The 21,796-nt window shown below is 42.7% G+C and overlaps 1 protein-coding gene across 2 annotated transcripts in view; it reads right to left on the bottom strand.

Annotated features, from left to right (window-relative positions):
* Positions 1-15,970, bottom strand: part of PMEPA1 (prostate transmembrane protein, androgen induced 1) — a 93,884-nt gene extending 77,914 nt beyond the window's left edge. The window contains exon 1 of one of the 2 annotated variants that reach the window (XM_036751647.1): positions 15,444-15,970. In XM_036751647.1, coding sequence (XP_036607542.1) covers positions 15,444-15,546 — 103 coding nt within the window. In that variant the 5' untranslated portion in view covers positions 15,547-15,970. The remainder of the gene's footprint in view (positions 1-15,443) is intronic. The other variant, XM_036751646.1, reaches the window with a different exon arrangement.
* Between the last annotated feature and the right edge of the window lie 5,826 nt (positions 15,971-21,796).

Below are 21,796 nucleotides of genomic sequence, written 5' to 3'. Positions count from 1 at the left end.
AGACTTCAGCTTCCCCATCTGTAAAACAAAGGAAGTGGACTAGATCAGGGATTCTAAGGAGCCCTTATTTTGTGTCATGGACCCTCTTTCGGCAGGCTGGTGAAACCTATGGATCTCTTTTAAGAATAAGGTTTTAAAATGCATAAAATAAAATACATATGATTACAAAGGAGACCAATTATACTGAAATATAGATATCAAACTATTTTTTTTAAGTTCACAGACCGCAGGTTAAGAACCCTTGAACTAGACCAAGGTCCCTTCCAGGTCTATATTCTCTATTCTAAGTTTCCAACATTCATAGGGGCATACTTCTACGGGAGGAACTGTTGTTGCCTGAAGGGGTAACTCTAGCCTACCTGCTCCAGGGAAGGCACGCTAATAGTGCATTTGCCTAATATTGATCCATCCACACTGTCTACACTAGGGGCAGGAGGGAGAAGGCATGGGATGACAGGCTGCAGCTGGGTGCACCCTTTCTGTGGAATCCAACAAAATGAACCTTCATGGATGGAAGCTATCTGTCTCTCTCACTTTTACTAGTTAAAACGCTGAACTCCCAAAGCACCGAAGGGTCATATAGTATTGTGGACAGAATATTAGATTTGAAGTTGGAGGGCCTGGGTTCAAATCCTGACTCTGTTACTCTCTATGGAATTTTCTTGCATGACATACGGAAATGAGTAAGAAACCACTCAATCCTTGCTGAATTCTTCTTAAATGACTGGATTACTACAAATTATCCATCCTGATAAGCTTCTCCTCTACCACCCACCCACACTGTACTTAGTGAAATGGATTTTAACATTAGATTAAGTGAAACTACAGGTAAGGTGACTCTAGCAAAAATATCATTAGATATATGGCATTCCTTCATTTGGTTCAACTTATTTCAACAAAGAATGATTAAGCTCCTACTGTATGCCCCACTCGATGACAGGCACTGGAATACAATCAGAAATTAAGCAGTCCCTACCCCTGAAGAACTTACATTGCAATGAAAGAGAAATGACCTATGTCAGTCAGTCAATAAGTATTTATTAAGCACCTACAGTATGCTCAGCATAGTGCTATGTTAAAATAGTCATCTGAAAGTTGACTGAATTTTGTAGGTGGCATAAAGAACACTGGACTTGGAGTCAGGAGACCTGGGTTCAAAAACTCTGCCTTTATGAGTACTTATTATGTTGTTGTTCAGTCTTTTCTCAGTCATGTCCAACTCTTTATGACCCCATTTGGGGTTCTCTTGAACAAAGATATTGCCATTTCCTTCTCCAGCTCATTTTGCAGATGAGGAAACTGAGGCAAATAGGGCTAAGTGACTTGCCCAGGGTCACACAGCTAGGAAGTGTCTGAGGCCAGAGTGGAACTCAGGAAGATGAGTCTTCCTGACTCCAGGCCCAGTGCTTTAGCCACTGTGACCCCTAGCTTACGTGTTCCTGAGCAAATCCTCCTACCTCTTATCAGTATCCATTTCTGAGAAATGAGTATCAGGACACTTGCAATTTCTGCTCTACAGAGCCATTTTTAGGAAAGTGCTTTGTAAACTTTAAAGTGTCCGAGAAACGTGAGTTATCATTATCATCAATCTTCATCATCTTGTTCACCGTCATCTTCATCCATCATCACCATCACTGGATAAAGAGGAAATCGATTTTTACCCCTCCGAAGCCAAGGAAGTCAGCAGCCATTTCATCCAGAGCAGAAACTGACTACTATAATTAAATTAAATCAGCACCAGTATGTGAGTTTATACTGCTTTGCAGTATTATGCAAATAGCTAATAATTGCCATTGTTAGTGAAATGGGTGGAAAATGAGGATTCTTTCTTGGAGACAAATGCCTGGGCCTGAGAGTCTTGCAAACCTCACTACAACTGTTTTCCTCAAGTATTCTCCAGAGATATATCTGATATGTTAAGAAAGCAAAACAACAGCAAATTGAAGCTCTTGCTTTTATCAATCCACAGGTCTGACTGGCAAAGGCAACTTCACGCTCACCTCTGGGTCTTGTGGGGACGACAAGTTCCCCAGTCTGTCCGCAGAAGAAACCGCCATCCATAAACACACAGGGCTGATACACTAAACAGATATGAGCACATTTAGCTGTGATCTATCGGAACGATCGCCAGCAGTGGACAGAAAGCGGTTTTTAAGTGATGGTTAGTGTTACTTAATCGGTTCTATGCACCAATGTAATTGACACCTATTCCATCATCCTTAATACACCCACTTCTTTCTCCCATACCATAAATAGATTAGAAAAGTTTCTGCAGATGGCCGTGACCCTATTTGCTCGTTTGCTTAGCCATGTATGAATCACCCTTGGCTTGCCGAGGCACTCTGGAACTCCTGAATGATAACTAGGCAGCACAGACACCAATAAATGAATCATGCTTTCCACAAGACCAAACCTTCCGGGCTTCTACAGACACCAATTACAAAGTGAAAAAGAAAAGAACAAAGAAATTACTCAGGGTGTTTGCGCAAAGTTGATTCATCGGTTTACAGAATTATTACCGACTAAATTGTTTTAGGCGATAGAGAAACGAACCTGCTACAACAGATCAGCCGGCAAGAAGAAAATGAGAGGAAGCAAAAAATGAGGCACAAGATTCCTTCCAGTGATGGATCATTTCATGTTCTCCATCTTTGGGAAATAGAGTTTTTGAGGCTTTATTTTCCAAGGCCTCGATTACACAGGACAGACATTGTTAATGAGGTATGTACTTGTGCATTCTCTGAAAATGGAGAATAAATATTCACCTAGTGTTAGCCAGTGTCTAAGTAGTAACAAAGTCTTATTGAATCACCCAGTACATTTCCTCCCCACCGCCCCCACTCCCAAACCAACAACTTGAAACCAAGAAAGAAATAACCACCTCTGTAGCAGAACAGTAACAAAGAAAGATTTCCTTCTGTTCAGGGGATTATGATGCATATCAAACAAAAAGTTTCACACAGCCTTTTAACTTCCTTCTAGTGGATATATTTGAGATCAAATGCTTTATACTCTATAAAAATTTATGCAAACTCCAAAGTGATATGGGCTCTGACTGTACAGAACCCAGAGAAAAATGTAGCCTCCAAATTAGGCCAGTAAGTCTGGCTTGTTCCCCCCCTTTCAGCCTAGGTAAATCCATTTTGAATGCATGCCACCTGGCTCAGGTGGGGCCCTCAAAGAGTTGATGTCAGAAACAGTTTCTATCGTACTCAATCCCGTTCTTCAGTTGTCTGTCAGCTGAACCCTTATTGCATTAAAAGCACTTGGGGGTGGAGGTGGGGTGTAAAGCCAGGGTTCACCTCGAAGATTTGGGCTGTGTTTCCACAGGCCAGGTGATGGTGAGGGAGGATTATGCAACACACCTGGGAATTTAATCAACATGGGCAAGCCGTCTTCTAGATCATTTGGGCTGAAAATCCTTCTGCCTAAAGGGCAGATTTGTTTGACAAAATAAGATATAAAGAAAAAAAAAAGTTCAAACAAAACACTACCATAATTGTCCTTGCCCGCAAAGCCTCCCCCTTGAAGAGCCAATTCAAGAAGTCTGTTGGATTCCAAGGCAGGAGAAGGTTCATGGGTTTAGCCTGACTCCTAAGCTGGCACACCTGTCTGAACTGCCACGTCACCCCATATTGATCCAGACAGTCTTGTCTCAAGCGAGCTCCCAAGCAAGGAGAGTGAGAAAAGTCCCTCCATGAACTATGATGAACTTTTTGGAAAGCTTCAGTCAGAGTAGGCAGCACACGTGTGCTCAGGAAGAGCCCAGGCTACACCCAGACCTTTGCCTGAAGTTGTCACTTTTTGTAGTGGGTTTGTGGCTTTGCATAGACACTGGTTATACTGGCTTTAAGTTTTGAAGATCCATTTGGGAAGGCTGGGATTATGCTGGTAAAAGATTTCTTCTTGCCAGGTACACACATCTACTTGAAAATTCTGTGCCAAGGAGCAAAGAAATCTCATCAATCAAAAGAGATGCAAACTTTCTAATAATGCCCTCAATGATTAACTTTAGCAACAACAAAAAAACCCGTGTAGGGTTGTGGTGCCTTTTTTTTTAAATGAAAAATAAATTTCATTTGTATACATACAGCATATTGTTTCTTCTACTCCTCAGAGATGAAGCAAAATTCTGCAGGGACTTGGTTAGCCCTACCAAGGGACAAGAAACTGGTCTGAATAGGTCTTGTGTTATTCAGCTTATAAGATAACCTTTTATCTTTTCCCTGATATATTCAGGGCATGGAAAAAAATGTCATGGGTAAAAACAGTATCTAAAAATGGTTGTCTGAGTGAACTCTTCAGATGCTGGCAAGTGGCCTTTCAGGAAAGCTATGGAAATCATCAAGAGAGGGAAGGAAAATCACCCCCAATCTTAGGAGATTGTCATTAAGATCACCAACAAAATCTCCTTTTGCTACTGTAGGAATGTGCCCATAGAAATAGACTAATTTTAATCCCAGCCAGAAGGGGCTGCGGGAGAAACCAGGAAGGATATGAGGCAGAGACACTGCATAATACAATTTGTCAAAGACCTAAAGGAAACTGAGGCTGGTAGAAATGGAACCTGCTTGGACAAAATGTTCGACCTTCTGATTACTATGTCCAAGGTGGCCATTCTTGACTTTCTGGTGTCTGACAATTTGTCCAAAATATATCCAGTGTAGTAGGGCAAAGGAAAGACTTTTCTGGGTGTCATCTAGATAAGGGTAAAGGTTCTTTAAGGAGGAGAGAATTAGTACAATGCTGGCTTAAGGGGATTTTTAAAAAGAACAAAAAATACCACAAAAACTCTGCTACAGAGAGAATGCAAAAAGAAAAACAGATCACAAAGTTGTCTGGGAATTGTGCTTGTTACCAATAATTAAAGCCTTTTTTCTTAGTAAAAAGTAGCTCCCCAAGCTCACTGATTATATAATAATGATAAATGGTTGCTGCTGAAATATGTCTGGAAAGAAAGTCTTCCTCTTTGAATTACCCAATACAGCTGAAATCTGCAGCCGTTCATTTGAAACATTTTGTGGGACTCTAAGCCAATTTATTTCCCCCCTTCCACTCCCAGCCTTTACACTCTCTGCCCCCTCCTAAAAAAAAATCTGCAATTCTTTGAAAGGAGTAAGACACTGAACAGGAACAGACTGATATATTCTTAAGTCCGCAGGCCCTTCAAATGTGTTGGTTTTAGTCTGGTAACTGTGAAAACAAGCTAAAATTCATTCAAATATGTGTGTCACACATTAACTCCTTGAAAGCCTCAGGGTATTACAGGCTGGAGTGTCCTTTTCAAGTCTATGTGCTACGCCCTAGATAGAGAAGAGATAAGATTAATAGGAATGTATCCAAGTCATTTCTAAAAGGAACAACTGTACACACGGGAGAATTTTCATTCCGTGAAGTCAAAGCCTAGAGTCATATAATCTACATCCTGTTGCTTCCTGCAGGGAGGTAGGTTTTCTTGTCACCATAAATATCGTTTGCAAGTCCAGTGCCAAGAAATTAACTGTAATGGATTGGTGGGTGGCTGCACAAGTAGAGACCTGAAGCCCTTAGTAGTGTCAAAAGGAACGGAGTTTTCCTGCTGAAAGAACACTTTCTATTGATTTCTTTTACCCAGACTGCCATGGATAAATGTTAACTTTTCCCAAATACCTGAACCTACCTGTTTTGGCAAAGTGTAATAACCACTGGAGAAAGGAGGAGATGTGCTTAATTCCATAAGGAATGTTTAACTGGGACCAGGACCACATAAACTCCAGTCCCCTACACAGATACTGTTCCCCATTCTCCTCTCCCCACCCCTTCCATGCCTCACTCAAAGCACCAAGGACTAAAGACTGATTGTTGGGTTTCAATTTAGGAAAAATTTTATTAGTTTTATTTTCACATCTCCCTCAACACAGTCAGAAATATAGGAACCTACAGATTCAGGCCCAGGCTATATCAGAACAATCAAGTGGCTCAGTGGAAGTATAAGAGGTGGAGTCAGAGGACCTGAGTTTCAATAGTGGTTCTCCTATTAGTTGCCTGAATGACCTTGGCCAAAGTCATTTCACTTCTCTTGGCCCAAGTTTCCTCATCTTTAAAAGGAGGGAGTTTGGACTAGTGCGAAGGGGTGGGGAACCTTTGGCCTCTAAGTCCTTAAGCTCAGCCCCTTTGACTGAATCTGAACTTCACAGGACAATTCCTTTTAGGGGATTTGGCCCTACATTCCCCATCCCTGAACTAGTGGGTCTCTAAAATGCCCTGCAGCCCTAAATCTACAAACAAGATGAAAAGCGAATTCAAACATGGCTGTTAATAGTAAAGCATTTATTGAGCACCTTCTGTATGTAAGGCCCCAAACTTATAATAACACCCCAAGGAATTTACTATCTCCTCCTACAAAGTCAATCCCTAGTTTCTCAAAGAAAAATTTAACCTGGCTATGGAAATAAGACACATACACACAAAAAGGCAAGTGCCAATGAGTGGAAAATCCTTCAAATGATCCTTTTTTAAATGTCTAGGACAAGTAAGTAAATGATTGTTTGACTTTTTCTCCTCTTCCTTCCCTACCTCCAAAGCATGCACTGGAATGAGTCAAATGCTGGATTTGGAGTCAGAGACCTTAGGTTAGAATCATGGCTTCACCTTCTGGGCCTCAGCTTCTCCATCTATAAAAATGAAGCCCTGGGCTAGATCATCTTTGTTATTTGTACCCTGAAAGCTTTAAATCTGCAATCTTTGATCTAACTGGCAAGTGGTTTTTGGGTAGAACTTAAATTACTTTCTAATGATTCTTGCAAGAAAAGATTAAAGATCAGAAAATGAGGAAGCACCTAGGGATACCTTCAGAGAGACTGGAAAGCCAGGTGTGCTCAGCCCCCTGAGTCTAGGGACATCTCCTCACCTTTCATTCAAATGCACAGGGGGTTAACTTTCAGCATCAGCCCATGTTGGCAAGCTCATTCCAGCGGCTTCACAATAACCCATGGTAACTTTTCCAAAATGACATATTCTGGTTGGTAACAAACACCTCCGTGCTACAGGATGACAAGAAATGAGGTGTCAAAAAAATCTGCTTATTAACGTCACCTTAACTCCTAACTGAAGGGAAGAGTTAGCTATAAGCCGTCAAGTGGTTTGCACTGAAAATCTTTTTCAGGCATTGGCACATCAAGGGAATGTTTTAGTCCATGCCTCAAGATCTGGATGTAATGCAACAAGATACCTAGTAACAATGTATATAGGGTAGGATGAGCTTAAGCAGGTTAATAATAATGGTTAACATTTACATAGAGAATTAAGATTTACAAAACACTCTATTTCCATTGTTACACTGGAACCTTACAACACTTGAGATGCTACCAATAACACATATTAGTTACCTTTTACCGATCAGGAAACTGAGGTACAACAAGGGTAAGTGACTTGGAACAAAATCACACATCTAGTAAAAGTACCAAAGACAGTATTTAAATTTAGGTCTTTCTGACTCCTATGCCACGCGTCTGTCAAAGAAAGCACCAGTCACTCTACTACCAGCTCCCTATAATCCTGGGCTTTGAGGTTTGAAAGTGTTCTTCTTTTTTAAGCCATAGATGATTGTTAGATGGGATGCCTGCTCATTTTCCTATCATTATCTCCAGCCATCTACAGGAGGGCCCTCAACTTCGGAATGAACCAAGGATCAGGGGCCATCTTTCAGCCCTGTATGGTTCTACCTTTGTTTCCAACAATGTTACTGTCAAATTAAGTGACAAATCCTAGCAGCAACAACAGTGACATCCTCTTGAAGGACTTAGCCAAACATTTGCCAAGCAAAATCTGAGTGTGGATACTTTGGTTTGTGCCAGTTGACTGAATGGTTAGAGCATGGTACTAAGAAAGCCAAGATCACAGCCACCCCCCCCACCAATAGGAAAAAGGTAGCTTTGCCTCCTCCTCTGGTCAAAGATTGTACTTCTAATCCCTCAGCAGCAGCAGCTGCAGTGACTAAGTACCTGATATGTGGAGGGCACTAGACTCACTTATGTGGCTTGTCACAAGGGAGACCAGGTGAGAGAATAGATCGGTCACTGCAGCCCATCTCGACTACTGGGGAAAACCCCCACAACCCTAATTGATGGCAGGTGGAAGGTCTCATCATCATTCACACCTGTGAGCACACCAACTGACTTGACAACAATTCTAAAAATGGCTTGTCAATTCAGACTCATTCATCCCATGAGTGCAGCACAGGGAAAGCCAAAGGCTGGCAAGGGACTGGAATTGAGAAATCCATTTGTAAGAATGTCTTCTCTTTCTTTGGCATGACCCTAGACTCTCAGCCATCTGTAAACCTTTTTTTTATTATTATTAAATACTACTGTACCTGAAAAGGGGCAGAAATGAAAAATCTCTCTGTACAAAAACCACCCAAATAGGGGCTAGTTTTCTGGGGGTTGAAAACTAGTAACCTTTACAAAAGCAAAACAAAACAACAACCCCAAAGACTCCTTCAGCTGCAAAAGCACACAGGATATCTTGCTTTCCATTGGTTAAAAAATTCAGGATTATAGCTAATTCTAAATGTTTCAGGTGTTGTTCTGGAAACGACACAGTACTGTGTACTTCCTTTGGTGACTTGTCCCTGGATCTGAGCTCTGGTAGCTTCCACAGTCAGCCTTGGAGAAGAGAGCAGTGCCCCCCCCCTCTCCCCATCCCCTACAAAAGCAGTTTTGGCACAAGAGAAGCCTTACTCCAGGAACAACTTAGCAAGAGTCTTTTTCATTTGGAAAGGCTATTGCATAAATTTACACAACTCACCCAGGAGCCATTTGTTGTGGGGTTTTTTTCTTCTCTTCCCTTCATCAAAAAGAGGTTTTAACCATTTCCAGAGAACTGGGAAGCTAGCCACCAAAGTGCGAAGGGTGTAGCATGACTGTGTTTGTTGAGAGGAATAATTAGTTATTTAGAGACTCAGCAAACATTGAGCTCACCCCTGACCTGTTACCCTGAACCCTTTAACTGGCTTAACCAGGACAGTGGGGGTGGGGGGAAATGGTGGCTGGAGAGACTGGTATAGCTACAGAAAGATTCATCCCTTGAGTCACTGAGAAAGCCAGACTTGAGCCTGGAATAATTCAGCATTTGCTTTTGTATCCTCAAGCCTAATTCCTTCACGGAAACCAGTTGCCTTATTTGCCCAGAACTGAAAGCCATTTGAAATCAAGATGGCCTCAAAATATCTGGGCCAACCCCACCTCCCCACTAGAATATATTAGCATGTGTGTTGGGGGAGAGATTTATTGGCATATTTTCTTTTTACTTTCATACTTAAAATCACAGCTCCTTTCTCGTCAATGCCAGGGTTTCCTCAACCTAGGCAGATGGCAAACCCTTGAAGCCGGAGTCGATTTTTGTGTGTGAATTTGAAGCAGCAAAAAGCCCTTGTGGTCAACCCTGCAGTGGTGAATACGATATTATACTGTGTACTCTTTTAATGAATACCATTACCGAACAAATCAAATCCCAAATTCTGAATTACCAGCTTTTTTTAAAAGACATAAACACAAATCATTTAAGAGGTCTCTCTCTCTCCTCTATCCAGTCAAGAGAACCCCACCCCCCCCAAAAAAAAATACTTGGTAATACATTCCCTGGGGTAGAAGGATGCGACTTAGTCTGAAGGTTTTATAAAAGGAACCTAACCAGACATTTTTAATGGCAAAATAGAAACTGTACACCCTTTATACTGTCAAGAAGGCAAATGTTTGATTTGTGGGGGTCAGCAAATTACAATTGGCTAGCAGGATTTGGTCTACAGGCCCCAGTTTGCCAACCCTTGGATCAGTGTTATAAGTAGAGTACAGTGAGTGGAAAGAGTATTACAATTGGTGCCAGGGGACTGGGTTCAAATCCTAGCTTTGCCACTGAGTTTGTAGTCAGAAGCCACGAGTTTGAATCCTGATTTTGTTACTTAATTAATTATATAGCCCTCTTTCAACCTCTTTTGAGGACTCAATTTCTTCACTTTTAAGGTGAGGGTTGTAGACTGGATGACCTCTACGATCCCTTCCAGTTCCAAATCTGTGATTCTATGGAACTATGATCCAGTTGAATCACTGACAATAAAGTCATTTAGTGCTACTTTGGAAAGAGAAGCCAAAATGGCAGGATTCTGGCCAGAAGAGGAATCAGATTTATATACCTGACATTTATATAGCAATTCAAATGCAAAGTGAAGTGACCTGAATAAGGTCACACAGCTAAGTAGGTAACAGAGCCAAGATTCAAATTCCCCATCTTCCGATTACATACAAATTTAGAGATTCCTCCACTGCACTCTAGCTGCCTCCCTGCTGCCCTGCTGTAAAGCCAGTCCACTTTCAAGTGAGAGCTCAGCTTATAGGAATTCTGTGCCAACCAGGTGACCAAATCAAATAGTAGGTGCTCAAGAAATATTTGTTGAATAAATGGATGTATGTGTCAAAATAGTCCCTGGGATCCACAGCCCTAAGATTGTTCTTGGCATCTGTCTGATCAGAAGCTTCAATAAAAGGTGTTCTTTTTCTAGAAGGCAGAGTGAGAAGTCAATCAGAGAGGCTCCACCCCCAAAAAATCCAAAAGAAAACAAAACAAAAACTTGCCAGGAGAACAGTTCTTTCCTCAAAAGTAGGCAGTTTAAACATCTGTCCTTTGATCTGAAGTCTGTTAGCACTTGGCAGCTTTTAATCCCAGTGACCACCCCCCATTTCCTAAAAAAGAGATGTGTTCCATTGCAATCTGTTTTCAGGGTAGCAAAATATTTAAATGAAATTCTGCATTTTCTGACTCTCAAACCATCCCCTATTAGCTAGTGAAAGTCAAAGAAGTCTAATGGCTTACCCAGACCCTGTGAAGTTATATGAACAGGCCGCTCCAGTTTAGTTTTTGTCTGAGCGGTAGCCAGACTAAATCTACATATATTGCAAAGGACATTTTCAAATCTAGGGTGATATGCTTTTTGCATTCCCCATAAAGAGCCAGCCTGATTTTTTCTAAAGTCATGGAAGGGTAAGACAGTACAAAGAACTACAGAATGAACCTTAGGAAATTGGGCTTGTGGATTTGGTTCTGTTTTGGAGAAGTCACTTTACTTCTCTGGGACTCAGTTTCCTCATTTGATTATCTCTAAGGTCCTTTCAAGTTCTAACCTTCTGTAATTCTATGATCCTAACTGAAGCACGCCAATAGTACCAGTAGGACAGCATGTAGCCAGGAGCTCATCTTCAAAGTAGGAGTAAGGTCTGACCCAACTGTGTAAAAGTCAGCACATTCTAATGGTGTTAACTCCATGAGGGCAACATCCATAAGTAAACTATAAAAGCACCAGGAGAGAAGGGAGCTGAAACCATAGACTGACAAAGCTGGAGGAGATTTTAAAAGATAGTCTATTAAGGGATAGAATTTAAGCTCCTTGAGGGCAGGAACTGTTTTACATTTGTATACCTAGGGTTTAGCATAATGCTGGATATTTGGTAGATGCTTAATAAATTATTGATTTGAAAAGCACATCTGGCTCAACTCAGAGAGGGGAAGAACCTAGCCACACAGTCTAGATAAAATGGCTTGTCCAGTACCTCCGTCAACCACATTACTTGTAAATGTTAACTAAAAATGAAAATTACAAGCCTGACCCATTTCAAGTGCCTTGTTCTTAAATCCAACTGTAAATTACTATTTGAAAATACATCTGAAATGAGTTTTTTATATAAAATAGATTTTTGGTTAGGACTCTCCAAATTTTCTTCCTCCCAGCATAAAGATAAACCTGAACACAGGACATCTGGGCTTGACTCATGCCAACACAATCTTTTAGGGAAATCTGATTAGTATCTGCAACAGATAAACATTTTCAAGATGTGTTCTTTCCTTGCCAGCTTTCTCTCCTCAAATAATTAAGGGCTGTGTTTAAAAAATATATTGAATGTAGGAACTAATTAGAACACCTAAAAGGCAGGCAAAAGTGTGAGCCATGCTAACCTTGTAGGTCAGCCTCCCCAGAGCCTCACTTCATCAGAAGTGAGAAATGAAGTCTATTTGGAAGAGCAGACAGTTAGGGCAGACAACTAAATTAACAAGACTGTCTCCGTGTCAGCCAAAACATCATTATGGCTGATTAGTTGAGAGGAAGGGACAGAAATAAAAATGATGAATTAAAAAAAAAGTAAGATGCAAGACGACCCTGAAAGGAAGGAGAGGAAAAGGAAGATGATAAAGCTCTGGAGCACAGAATCATATCATTTAATGCTAATAGCAATTTGGTGGCCCTCTAGCATAATGCTTTACAGCAAAATGAAATAAAATGCAGCTAGCCCTTTAAAATTGGTGAGATTTTGTTTCCAAACACATGTGAACATATTTTAATAATATTCACAGGCATTTAATTATGTCTCAGGAGTTTACAAAGGCCCTTTGGAGAACTAAGTGGGTTCTTTTGCCACTTCAACTGCCCTGACATTGAAAAAATACTAAAGGCCAAGGGAGGGAAGGAGCCTGCCCAGAGCCCTTAGTAAAGGACTTTAATTCTTTGGAGGGAATGGAGTAGGATGTCTGGACTCTCGTAACCAAAGCAAACCAACATCTCTTGACAGCAGCTCCGCTTTCTCTTCTGTCTGGGAAGGCAGGGCCCCTTCTTATTTTTGCCTTTTGCATAGTACCGTACAGTAAGGTTGCAATCTTGGCCAAACATTCTGTCTAATATGTAGCAACACCATGCTGCCCTGGCTAATGAATGTGGTACTCCCATGACCCTGCAAGCACCACTTGGATCCGTATACCAAAGCAGGTCTCTGACCTGAGTAAGTGGGGACACACAGTCTAGATAAACTTCTACCTTCCTTCCCCCAACTTTAACCAAAACATATCGCCAAAAACAAAAATTCCACCTGGTATTAGTGAACACTGATAGACGAATGAAGGGACTGGAGAAACATTCTGATGTAGTGATCACAGGAAAGGAATAGACCTGAAGTCAGGAGCTCTGCTTGGAGTATGTGGCTCAGGAAGTCACAATCTGTCCCAACCTCCTTTTAAAATGGGGATAATACTAACCCTATTTCACAACGTTGTTCTGAGGCAAAGAGTAGCTTAGCAGGAAAAGAGGCATATGTGTTGTCAGAAAATTTGGGTTCAAATCTCAGCTTTACTATTTTACTATCTTCGTGTGACCTTTAGCAAGTCATTTTAAATGCTCTGTGCCTCAGTTTCCTCATCTGTAAAATGAGAGTGTTGGATTACATGATCTCTAAGGTCTCTCCCAGCTCTAAATCTATGACCTTAAAGTGCTATTAAAATAATAGTTACCATTGCTAAGAGAATCAAACATGTGAAGTATGTGAAGTAATCATCCCCGACTAACCTTCAGGAAAAGAGGGGAAAAAAATGTATGCGCGCTTGTGTATCCACATATACATACGTATTTCAGTGTTTTAGGCAGGAATTTTGCACAAAGACCCAAAATACTTGGGGACCCATAAAAATACAAGTACCTGAGGAGGGGAAAGAGGTTACCAACTGGGATGTGTAGAGGACTCCCATGAAGGGAGAAGGAAGGGGTCTTAGTCCCTGTATGATGGATATTTTCCAATTGTCTTTAGTTCTTTTCTGACATTTCAATTGCAAGATGCAGACTGAATAGCTTTGGCTCCTGTCCTTCCCCAAAAGGGCACTACCAGCATCAACAAAAGGTGCTCTAAACTTGGGCTCATGTAGCCATTGTCCTGGCTAGACATTGTGCCAATCTGCCCAGACTTGGGCTATTTATAGAAGCGCACCGGCAGGGCACACACACACACACACACACTCACTCTTTCTCACACGCACACTCACTCTCACACAAACACACTCTCTCTCTCTCTCTCAGACACACACACACACACACTCACTCTCACACGCACACTCACGCTCACACAGACACACACACTCTCAGACACACACACACACACACACACACACACACACACAGAGTCTCTCTCAAAGGTCTGTCTGGAAGGACATTTTTACCAGCTAAGTTGATAAGGAGGACGTTTAATTGCTCCGTCATTATCACCCCTTAGGGAAGTAAAATGGAAACTTCATTGATTCCCCCCCCACCTCCCAGACACACACATCGCTCCCCAGGGCACTCACAGCTGCAGAAGAAGGCACCCCCTCACCCAGGCGGCAGGGGCAAGGGGGCGGAGGGGGATGGCAGGGGGGAGCCGAAGCGAACCAGACAGTCCTGGGGGACTGGGGACGAAACAAACCCTCCTCTAGGCTGATCCATAAAGTCTCCTAGGCTCAGGGTCCGATAACTGTAGAAGGGAGCTTTTGGGCTAGGGAAGGGGGTCGTGGCGACTGCTCAGGGTAGGGGCTGGGGCTTTAACTGGCTCTAGGGCCTGGCCATCACCGCCCCACTCCCTCCTCTCCTCACACCCCGCTGAGTTCGCTCAGGGACCGTGGGGACAAAGCCGGGAATCGCGCCAGCTGGAGACCTGCGGCGGCGGCGGCGGCGGCGCGCGCCTTCCCGCCGAGACTCCCTACCTCCCCACGGCGGCCCCTGGGGGCCAGAGCCTTCACACCCCGGACACTCCAGCCCCGAGCCATCCCGAGTCCCGGGCCCTGCTGGAGGTGACAATCTAAGGAGTGCTGGGGGCGAGAAGCAGCTTGGCCCGACCCGGTAGACGCTGCCCCCGGGGTTGAAGAACTGGGAGGAATGGGGAGCGACTCAGGTGGCAGCGGAGCAGCCCTGTCCAGGGCCCCCAGTTCCGTAGGGGATCTGGAAACAGGAAGCATCGGGGAGAGCAACTCAACCGCAGGGATTCCCCTCACCACCTGCCCCGTGGCCCTTCTTCCTCCGCCTCTCCAAAAGTCACAGACTCCTAAGCCCCTACCCGGAGCTGCGAGGTGGGGAAGCCCGAACAGAAAGCACTTTCTGGCTCAGAAAACATCCCAGACACAGATGTACGGATCGGACAGACAGGCAGGCAGACAGACAGACAGATAGACACCCCCACCCCCGACAGATAGACCGCCCCCCCCCCCCGCACCTCCCGCGGGAAAGGGGAGTCTGAAGCGAGAGGAAAGAGGACTGCCGTGTGAGAGCTTAGGGGAGAAGAGAGGTGAGGTAGGAAGAAACGGGAGGTGTGAAGAGGTGAGAAGACGATAGGTTAGGATAAGAGAGTAAAGGTGAGAAGTGAGTGAAGCGAGGAGAAAACTGAGATGAGCAGAAAAGAAGAGGAGAGAAAAGAGAGCAAAGAAAAAGAGGTGAGAGGAAACTGGGGAGGCGAGGAAAAGAGACGAGAGAAAAGCCGTAATGGGAGAAGAGAGAACACCGGAGATAGCGCAGCAGAAGACGGGCTACAAGACAAGGGGTCCCCAGCAAAGGGGCCAGGGAGGCTGCTGCCGGGCCAGGACCGATGGGAATCCGAGCGAGAAGCGAAGGGAGATAGGATACTCACTGATCTCCATGCTCTGGAACAAAGACCTTTTGCAGTTGCATGTGCAGGACACATTGGGCTGCCCGGCGGCCGCGGTGCTGTTGAGACCCATTAAGTTATACATTTAAAAAGGAGGGAGAGGAAAACGGGGGACTTGGAGAAGAGCGAGGGGGGCTCCGGAAGGCACCACATAAAGGAGGATCCTGCGGCTGCCGCTGCTCCAGCCCGGGGAGGGAAGAGAAGGCAATGCGCTTTTCTCTCTTAAAAAAAAATTCTGGAAAATTTAAGTTATAAAACAAAACAAAACCCAAAAAACGGTGGGGGGAAGAAACAGTCAAACAGGGGGGAGGACCTCACTGCTCTTTCTTCCCTCCCCCCGGCTCCCCTTCTCTCCAGCCTCTCGGTAAGTTTCCCTTGCCCCAGCGCTGGTGGAAAGCGCCTAGCTACTACTCTGTTTCTGCGCTGGCCGGACGGAGCGACGGACTCCCGGCGGTGGCTTCCCCAGCCACTCCGCCTCCTCCGCCTCCTCCTTCAAGTCCAAGGAGATTGGGTTTCATATGGAGATACGGGACTGAGGCAGGCAGACGGCCTGACGTCAGCGCTAGACGGAACTGCCCTTTTCCACCGCACTGGCGGAGGGGGGCGGTGGGGGGGGGAGTCTAGGAAGGAGGAGAGGAGCCCTCTCTAGCCTTGGCGGCTGCACCAATCCCTACCGAGGCTCCCCCGCACCCCCCCTCCCCTCTCCCTCCCAGCGAGAGGAAGGGTGGGGGGGGGGGGCGAAATGAATGGGGGGGGGGAGTGAAACTGACTCTTAAAGGGACAGAGTGCATTCCCGAATGCACCAAAGCCACCACCACACGCCACCCGCAGACAGAGAGACACAGACGTGCACACAGACTCGGAAGGAGGAAAATACATCCAGTGGCGGTGGCGGTGACTTCATTAACTTATGTAGTAGTTGCTTAATGAAAGTCATTCTGAGTTATGGAATTCCCAAGCGTCCCTATCCCTGTCTTTTCGAAGCGGATGGCGAAGATGGTGGAGAATGGGGAAAGGAGAGTTGGTTTTGTCAATGGCAAGCTCTTTTATTCCTGGCTCATTCCCCTCAGGCTTGTCATATTTGGAAACTTCCTCCGCAGTGGGCTACAGCCCTAGGATCCGAGCTGGGGTGGTAGTGGTGGTGGTGGTGGTGGTGGTGGTGGTGGTGGTGGTGTGTGTGTGTGTCTGTGTGTGTGTGTGTCTGTGTGTCTATGTCTGTGTCTGTGTTCCTCTGTGTCTCTGTGTCTGTATGTGTGTGGCGGGGGAAATCTGCGTAATACTGGACTGGCTCAGAGGGCGCAAGGGGAGTGGACAAGCAGTGCTCCTCACTTCCCCAGCGGGCAGATGTCTCGAGTCCTAGGTAGGACTTCGGGGAGGGAAAGACAGAGAAAAGCTCAGAATACCGCCCCCCACCCACCCACACAGCATTCCAAGCACCAATTTGGAATTGAGAAAGCACCTCCTGTCTCCGTCAACCAGTGCTTTTTCGCCTTTCCCTCAAATATAACAGACAGTGAGACTCAAATAAATTTTAGCTGATGGCTTTTGGCACAGGCTGACTGACCCTAGGTCAGTGTGAGGTAAAAGGAGGACTTTGTCCTTCACTTATTCTTTACAGGAACAAAAGGAATGAACCCAAGGAAGCCACATTTTGAAAGGCATTATTTTTATTTATGGGTTTAAGCAATTTTATGAGGTGCAGAAACCCTGCAGAAGTCTATTGGCGTGTAAATATGTTTTGGAAACTGTGGCCTGGACCTCCCCTCAGTCTACTTAAGTTTTATTCGAAAGCTTTAGTCTTGTGTTGAGAGAGAGAGAGAGAGAGAGAGAAAGAGAGAGAGAGAGAGAGAGAGAGAGATTGTTTTGTTAGCTCTCTACAGATATCAAGGCTGTAGATTAATGTGTTAGGGGACAGAAAGAGTTGATTATAGGGAAGAGATAGGAAATAGACATCTAGAAGAAGAAAAGTGGGAATTTATGCTGCAAAGATTGGGGGGACAGTGAATTGTGCTCATTTTTATCAAGTAAAAGTATGTTACTCTGAATTTATTATAACACCACTCCTAATTTTAGTAAAGAAAAAGACTTCTCCCCATAAGTCATTGTTTTAAGAAGGATTTAAATTTGGTAACTGGTTAAAATTGGCTCATGATATGAAATGAGTGAACCCCAAAAGATATGAAGCTTAAAGTAGATTAAGTCAAAGATAGTACACCATGCACATTCAAATTGCTTGTGTTTATGTATAGAAACTACTATACTGTCTCTTTAAGATGGAGAGAAGCCAAGAGGATGACAATTGTAACTGTCATTCTATGAGATACTTCTCCCTATGGAGTCTGGGAGAGTGTGTGTGTGAGAGATAGTTTAACTTTGATCTGAGATAAACTATGGGGAAAACAGAAAGAAGGTGAGGAGACACTTCTTTCTTGTTAGAACTGTCAACTATTATTTTATGAAGAAACAGTATAAAGAAAATTTTATTAAGAATAACTCTGGAGGGAGGCTATTAAGAATGAGGGCTTGAGAGAAGATGTGATTATTTTTCAGTCATGGCTAGAGATAAGTTGGAGAAGACAGAAAGGAGAAACCATGAGACCTTATTTGTTATCTTAAGTGAACTAAATGGTGTAGAACTGTGTGTTCTCAGATGTTGAGAAGTCATCTGCAGTTACAGTGAGGGTTTGAGGTGATAACCAGCTGTGATCTTTCTCCCAGCTAAAATGCTGTAGAGAACTATCTGTATCTATTTTATTATTGATTTTATTGTTAAGCTAAATATTCAGCAACTTTAATATTTAGTCTGAAGAGATTAGATTTTAATAAATATAGAATTTGAGTAACTACTCTTGGGAAAGAAGTTTTTTTCCAGTTTATTAAATTAATATTAACTTGATGAACTGAAGTAGAGGCTCTGAGCTTAGTTGATTAATTTAGAAATATGTAAAAAATTTTATTAATTAACAGTAAATATATAAACATGCTCTTGTATTATTCGAGAGCTTGAGATGATACGATTAATTATGAAAATAAGCCAAGTAGCAGATTGAGGGATGATAAACAAATGAGGTTGGAGGCAGCTGGTGGCCCAGTGGATAGAGTTCTGGACCTGGAGTCAAGAAGACCTGAGTTCAAATCCAGTCTCAGACACTTCCTAGCTGTGTGACCCTGGGGGCAAGTCAATTAGCCTTTGTCTCAGTTTCCTCAACTGTAAAATGGGGATAGGGGATATTAATAGCACCTATTTCCTGGTGTCATTGTAAGGATCAAATGAGATAATATTTGTAAAAAGCACTTAGCACAATGCCTGGCACAAAGTTGGCACTATACAAATGATTATATCCTTCCCCCTTTCCATGTAACCCTATTACACTTAGGAGATTGCCATTCCTAATCCTGTTAAACACACATATTTATGTACTACACACACACACACACACACCAATACATACACACTAAATTCCTACTTTGAAGTCTCATTTTGTCATAGAGGTGACATAGGCAGCATTAGAAGAGCACAATTTCTGACGAGTGCTATCAAGTGGGAAAGGTCTGGAATACTCAGAAATGGATTATGTGCAGGGGTGTGCTGGAGCTTGTGCCTACAGAAATGATTGTTAAATTGTGTGAGACTTGTACCTCAGAAGTTGGCGATCACTACAAATCAAGGCTTGATTTTTTTTATTTTATTGATTATCTAGACTTGAGAAAGTAGTGGGAGAAAATGTTCATGATGCAAATTAAACTGAAAAGTGTGCCTTGCATATGTGTTTTATTTTCCTAGAGAGCTGGTTGTTAAACATTTATTGTCACACCCCTTGATTATATATCTTTTTTCACTGAAGACCAACAAAGCTAAACTTGGAGAAATTCAATACCAGGGGATTGGCCAAGAGGTCTATTACTTACATTTCTACAATGTTACATTTCTACAATTGCAGCTTGTGTGTTTCCTTGCAACTTGTGAGGTAAGTGGTATATTTTACAGATGAGGAAACTGAGGCTCTGGGATAAAGTGATTTAACTGTGTCACACAGCTATTTAGTGTCAAAGCAGGGATTCAAACCCAAGTCTTCAGAAGCTAAATCTGGAGCTCTTTCCTCTATGCCAGGTTGAACATGGAGGAGTTGGCTTCTGCATTGGTGGAGGGAGCAACTTTACTAAGGAAATAATTGATCCTTGAAGCATTGCCACTTTTTTGAAAAGCCAACAATCCATAAACGGACAAAACTTTTTTAGGTTTTTTTTTAGTTCAGTATTCCAAACAAAGACAATTTCTTCCTTTCCTTTCTTTTCTCCCCTCCTCTCACCTTTCCTTTCTTTTCCTTCTTCCTATCTCCTAAGAAGGTATTGCTTCCTTCTCTTTTTGCTAAGAATTAAAGGTCTGTATTAGGGATTTGTTTCTTGGAGATGCAACCATGAATACACAGAGCCGCTACCAAAACTGAGACTCTTCTGCCTAATATGGAAACAGCTTTCTTGGCCAGGGAGTTCTAACTCCCATATAGCCAGCACAGAGCAAGCTAGGAATGCTAGTACTTTATCAGTGGTAACTCCAATTCCTTTTGATTCACAGTGAGCTATTTGGGGAACAGCATAAATTGAGATGGGGACGGTGGCCTAGTCTACATATGCCAAAAAACTAATTGACTTAGTAGGAAAAAAATCATTCTAGTTTTTGCAGCATTCTAAAGCTTACATAAAAGCTTTATTATCCTTAACCACTGATGGAAAGTGCAGGCTATTGAAGACTTTCAGCTTCACATTGATTATTTTCTTGTTAATGTAAGTATTAGAGAAAAACAAACACATAGAATCACAAAATTTCAGAGTTAGAAGAGACCTTAGAGCATGGGATGTCAGAGCTGAAAGGTACCTTAGAAGCTAGAACATAGGATGTCTGAGCTAGAAGGAACCTTAGAACACAAAGTATAGAATGCCACCAGGGAAGGCATTGGAGCATAGAATAATAGATTGGAGATGGAAATGACCTTAGAGCCATCTGATCTGATGTCATCATTTCACAGATGGGGAAACTTCAAGAAGAATAGGTACTTAATATAAAATGATCTTACAATTGTATGACCTGTTTCATTCAGAAAGGATCTGGGTTACTAGAAAAGCAAGAAGAATGAGTTAAAATGCTCTTTGTTTCTAGACATTTAAATATTTCTACCAGCACTGACCCTGCAGAATTAGAGTTCAAATGTTCCTTCCTTTACCTGTAAATTAGGAATGGCCCCTTATCATTTTTCAATCTTAAGAAATACTGTTCTGAAGAGTAGATGAATAATTCACACATCAAAGATAAATTCTATAGATTTTTTTTTATCACTGAGGCCTTGATATGGAACTTGAGAATAGCTTCCCAAAAGGATTTCAGCCAGACACAATTGTGAAACTCATTTCTGTCCCAACTCAACAACTTGGTTAGCAAGTGGTTCTCAGAACCTGACGGTGGAAAACTGAGCTTCAACACGAATTGTGTATGTGTTGTCAGTGGGTATCATCTATAGCAAAGTGATTTTAAAGAGAAAAGGACCTGTTCAAGCTGACAGGGAAACTGTGCTACCAACTGCACAACTGATTTGGATCAGTGTTGCCAAGCATGGTTTTGACAGCCAGTTTTGAACACGATGGAAGCCAACGGGACTTTTGGCTACAGCTGAGTGGCTGCATCATCATTCCTTCTAGTGGGTGCTGAGCCTTGTGGGAAAGACTGGCTGACTATCTATATGGAATTCTTTGATGAATGGTACTAGTCTGAAATACTAGGGGAAAGCCTACCGTTGTTGTATTTTTAATGGCAGTCACCATAACCTCCCATTATTTTCTCCAGCCCTCCAAAAAAATACTGCTAAGCCTCATGGAAAGAAAAAAAAAAAGCTGTATTTTCAGAAGCAGGCTATTACAAGTTTGCATATTTTTATCTGTTCCCTTGTGGGAAAATCCTGATGTCTGAAAATACTGATTCTAGTTAAATAAATAACAACAACAAAAATTAGTTGTGACCCAAAGAGCCTTGAACAATGAGTCAGGAGATATAAATTCTAATTTAGGGCCAACTGCCAATAACTCACTGTGTGCCCTATATCAAGTTTGCTTCCTCTTTGGGGGCCTTAGGTTTCTCATCCATAGAATCAGAGGCTTTTGGTTTAGACAGTATCAATAGTCTTTCTAATTTTCAAGGTTTTTACTATAAATATCAACTATTTCATGTAGATTTCAGAATTTATTTCCCTAGGAAGATACAGCTTAATATAATTTTATCTTGTTTGTCTTCTTATCTAATTGATTAGAATAAATCAGTCAAGAAGTATCGAATAAGCACCTAC

Source organism: Trichosurus vulpecula, chromosome 3 (genome assembly GCF_011100635.1).
Source record: "Trichosurus vulpecula isolate mTriVul1 chromosome 3, mTriVul1.pri, whole genome shotgun sequence".
Classification (NCBI taxonomy): domain Eukaryota; kingdom Metazoa; phylum Chordata; class Mammalia; order Diprotodontia; family Phalangeridae; genus Trichosurus; species Trichosurus vulpecula.
The sequence above is the reverse complement of the archived record's forward strand: the minus strand, read 5'-3'. Positions and strand labels throughout refer to the sequence as shown.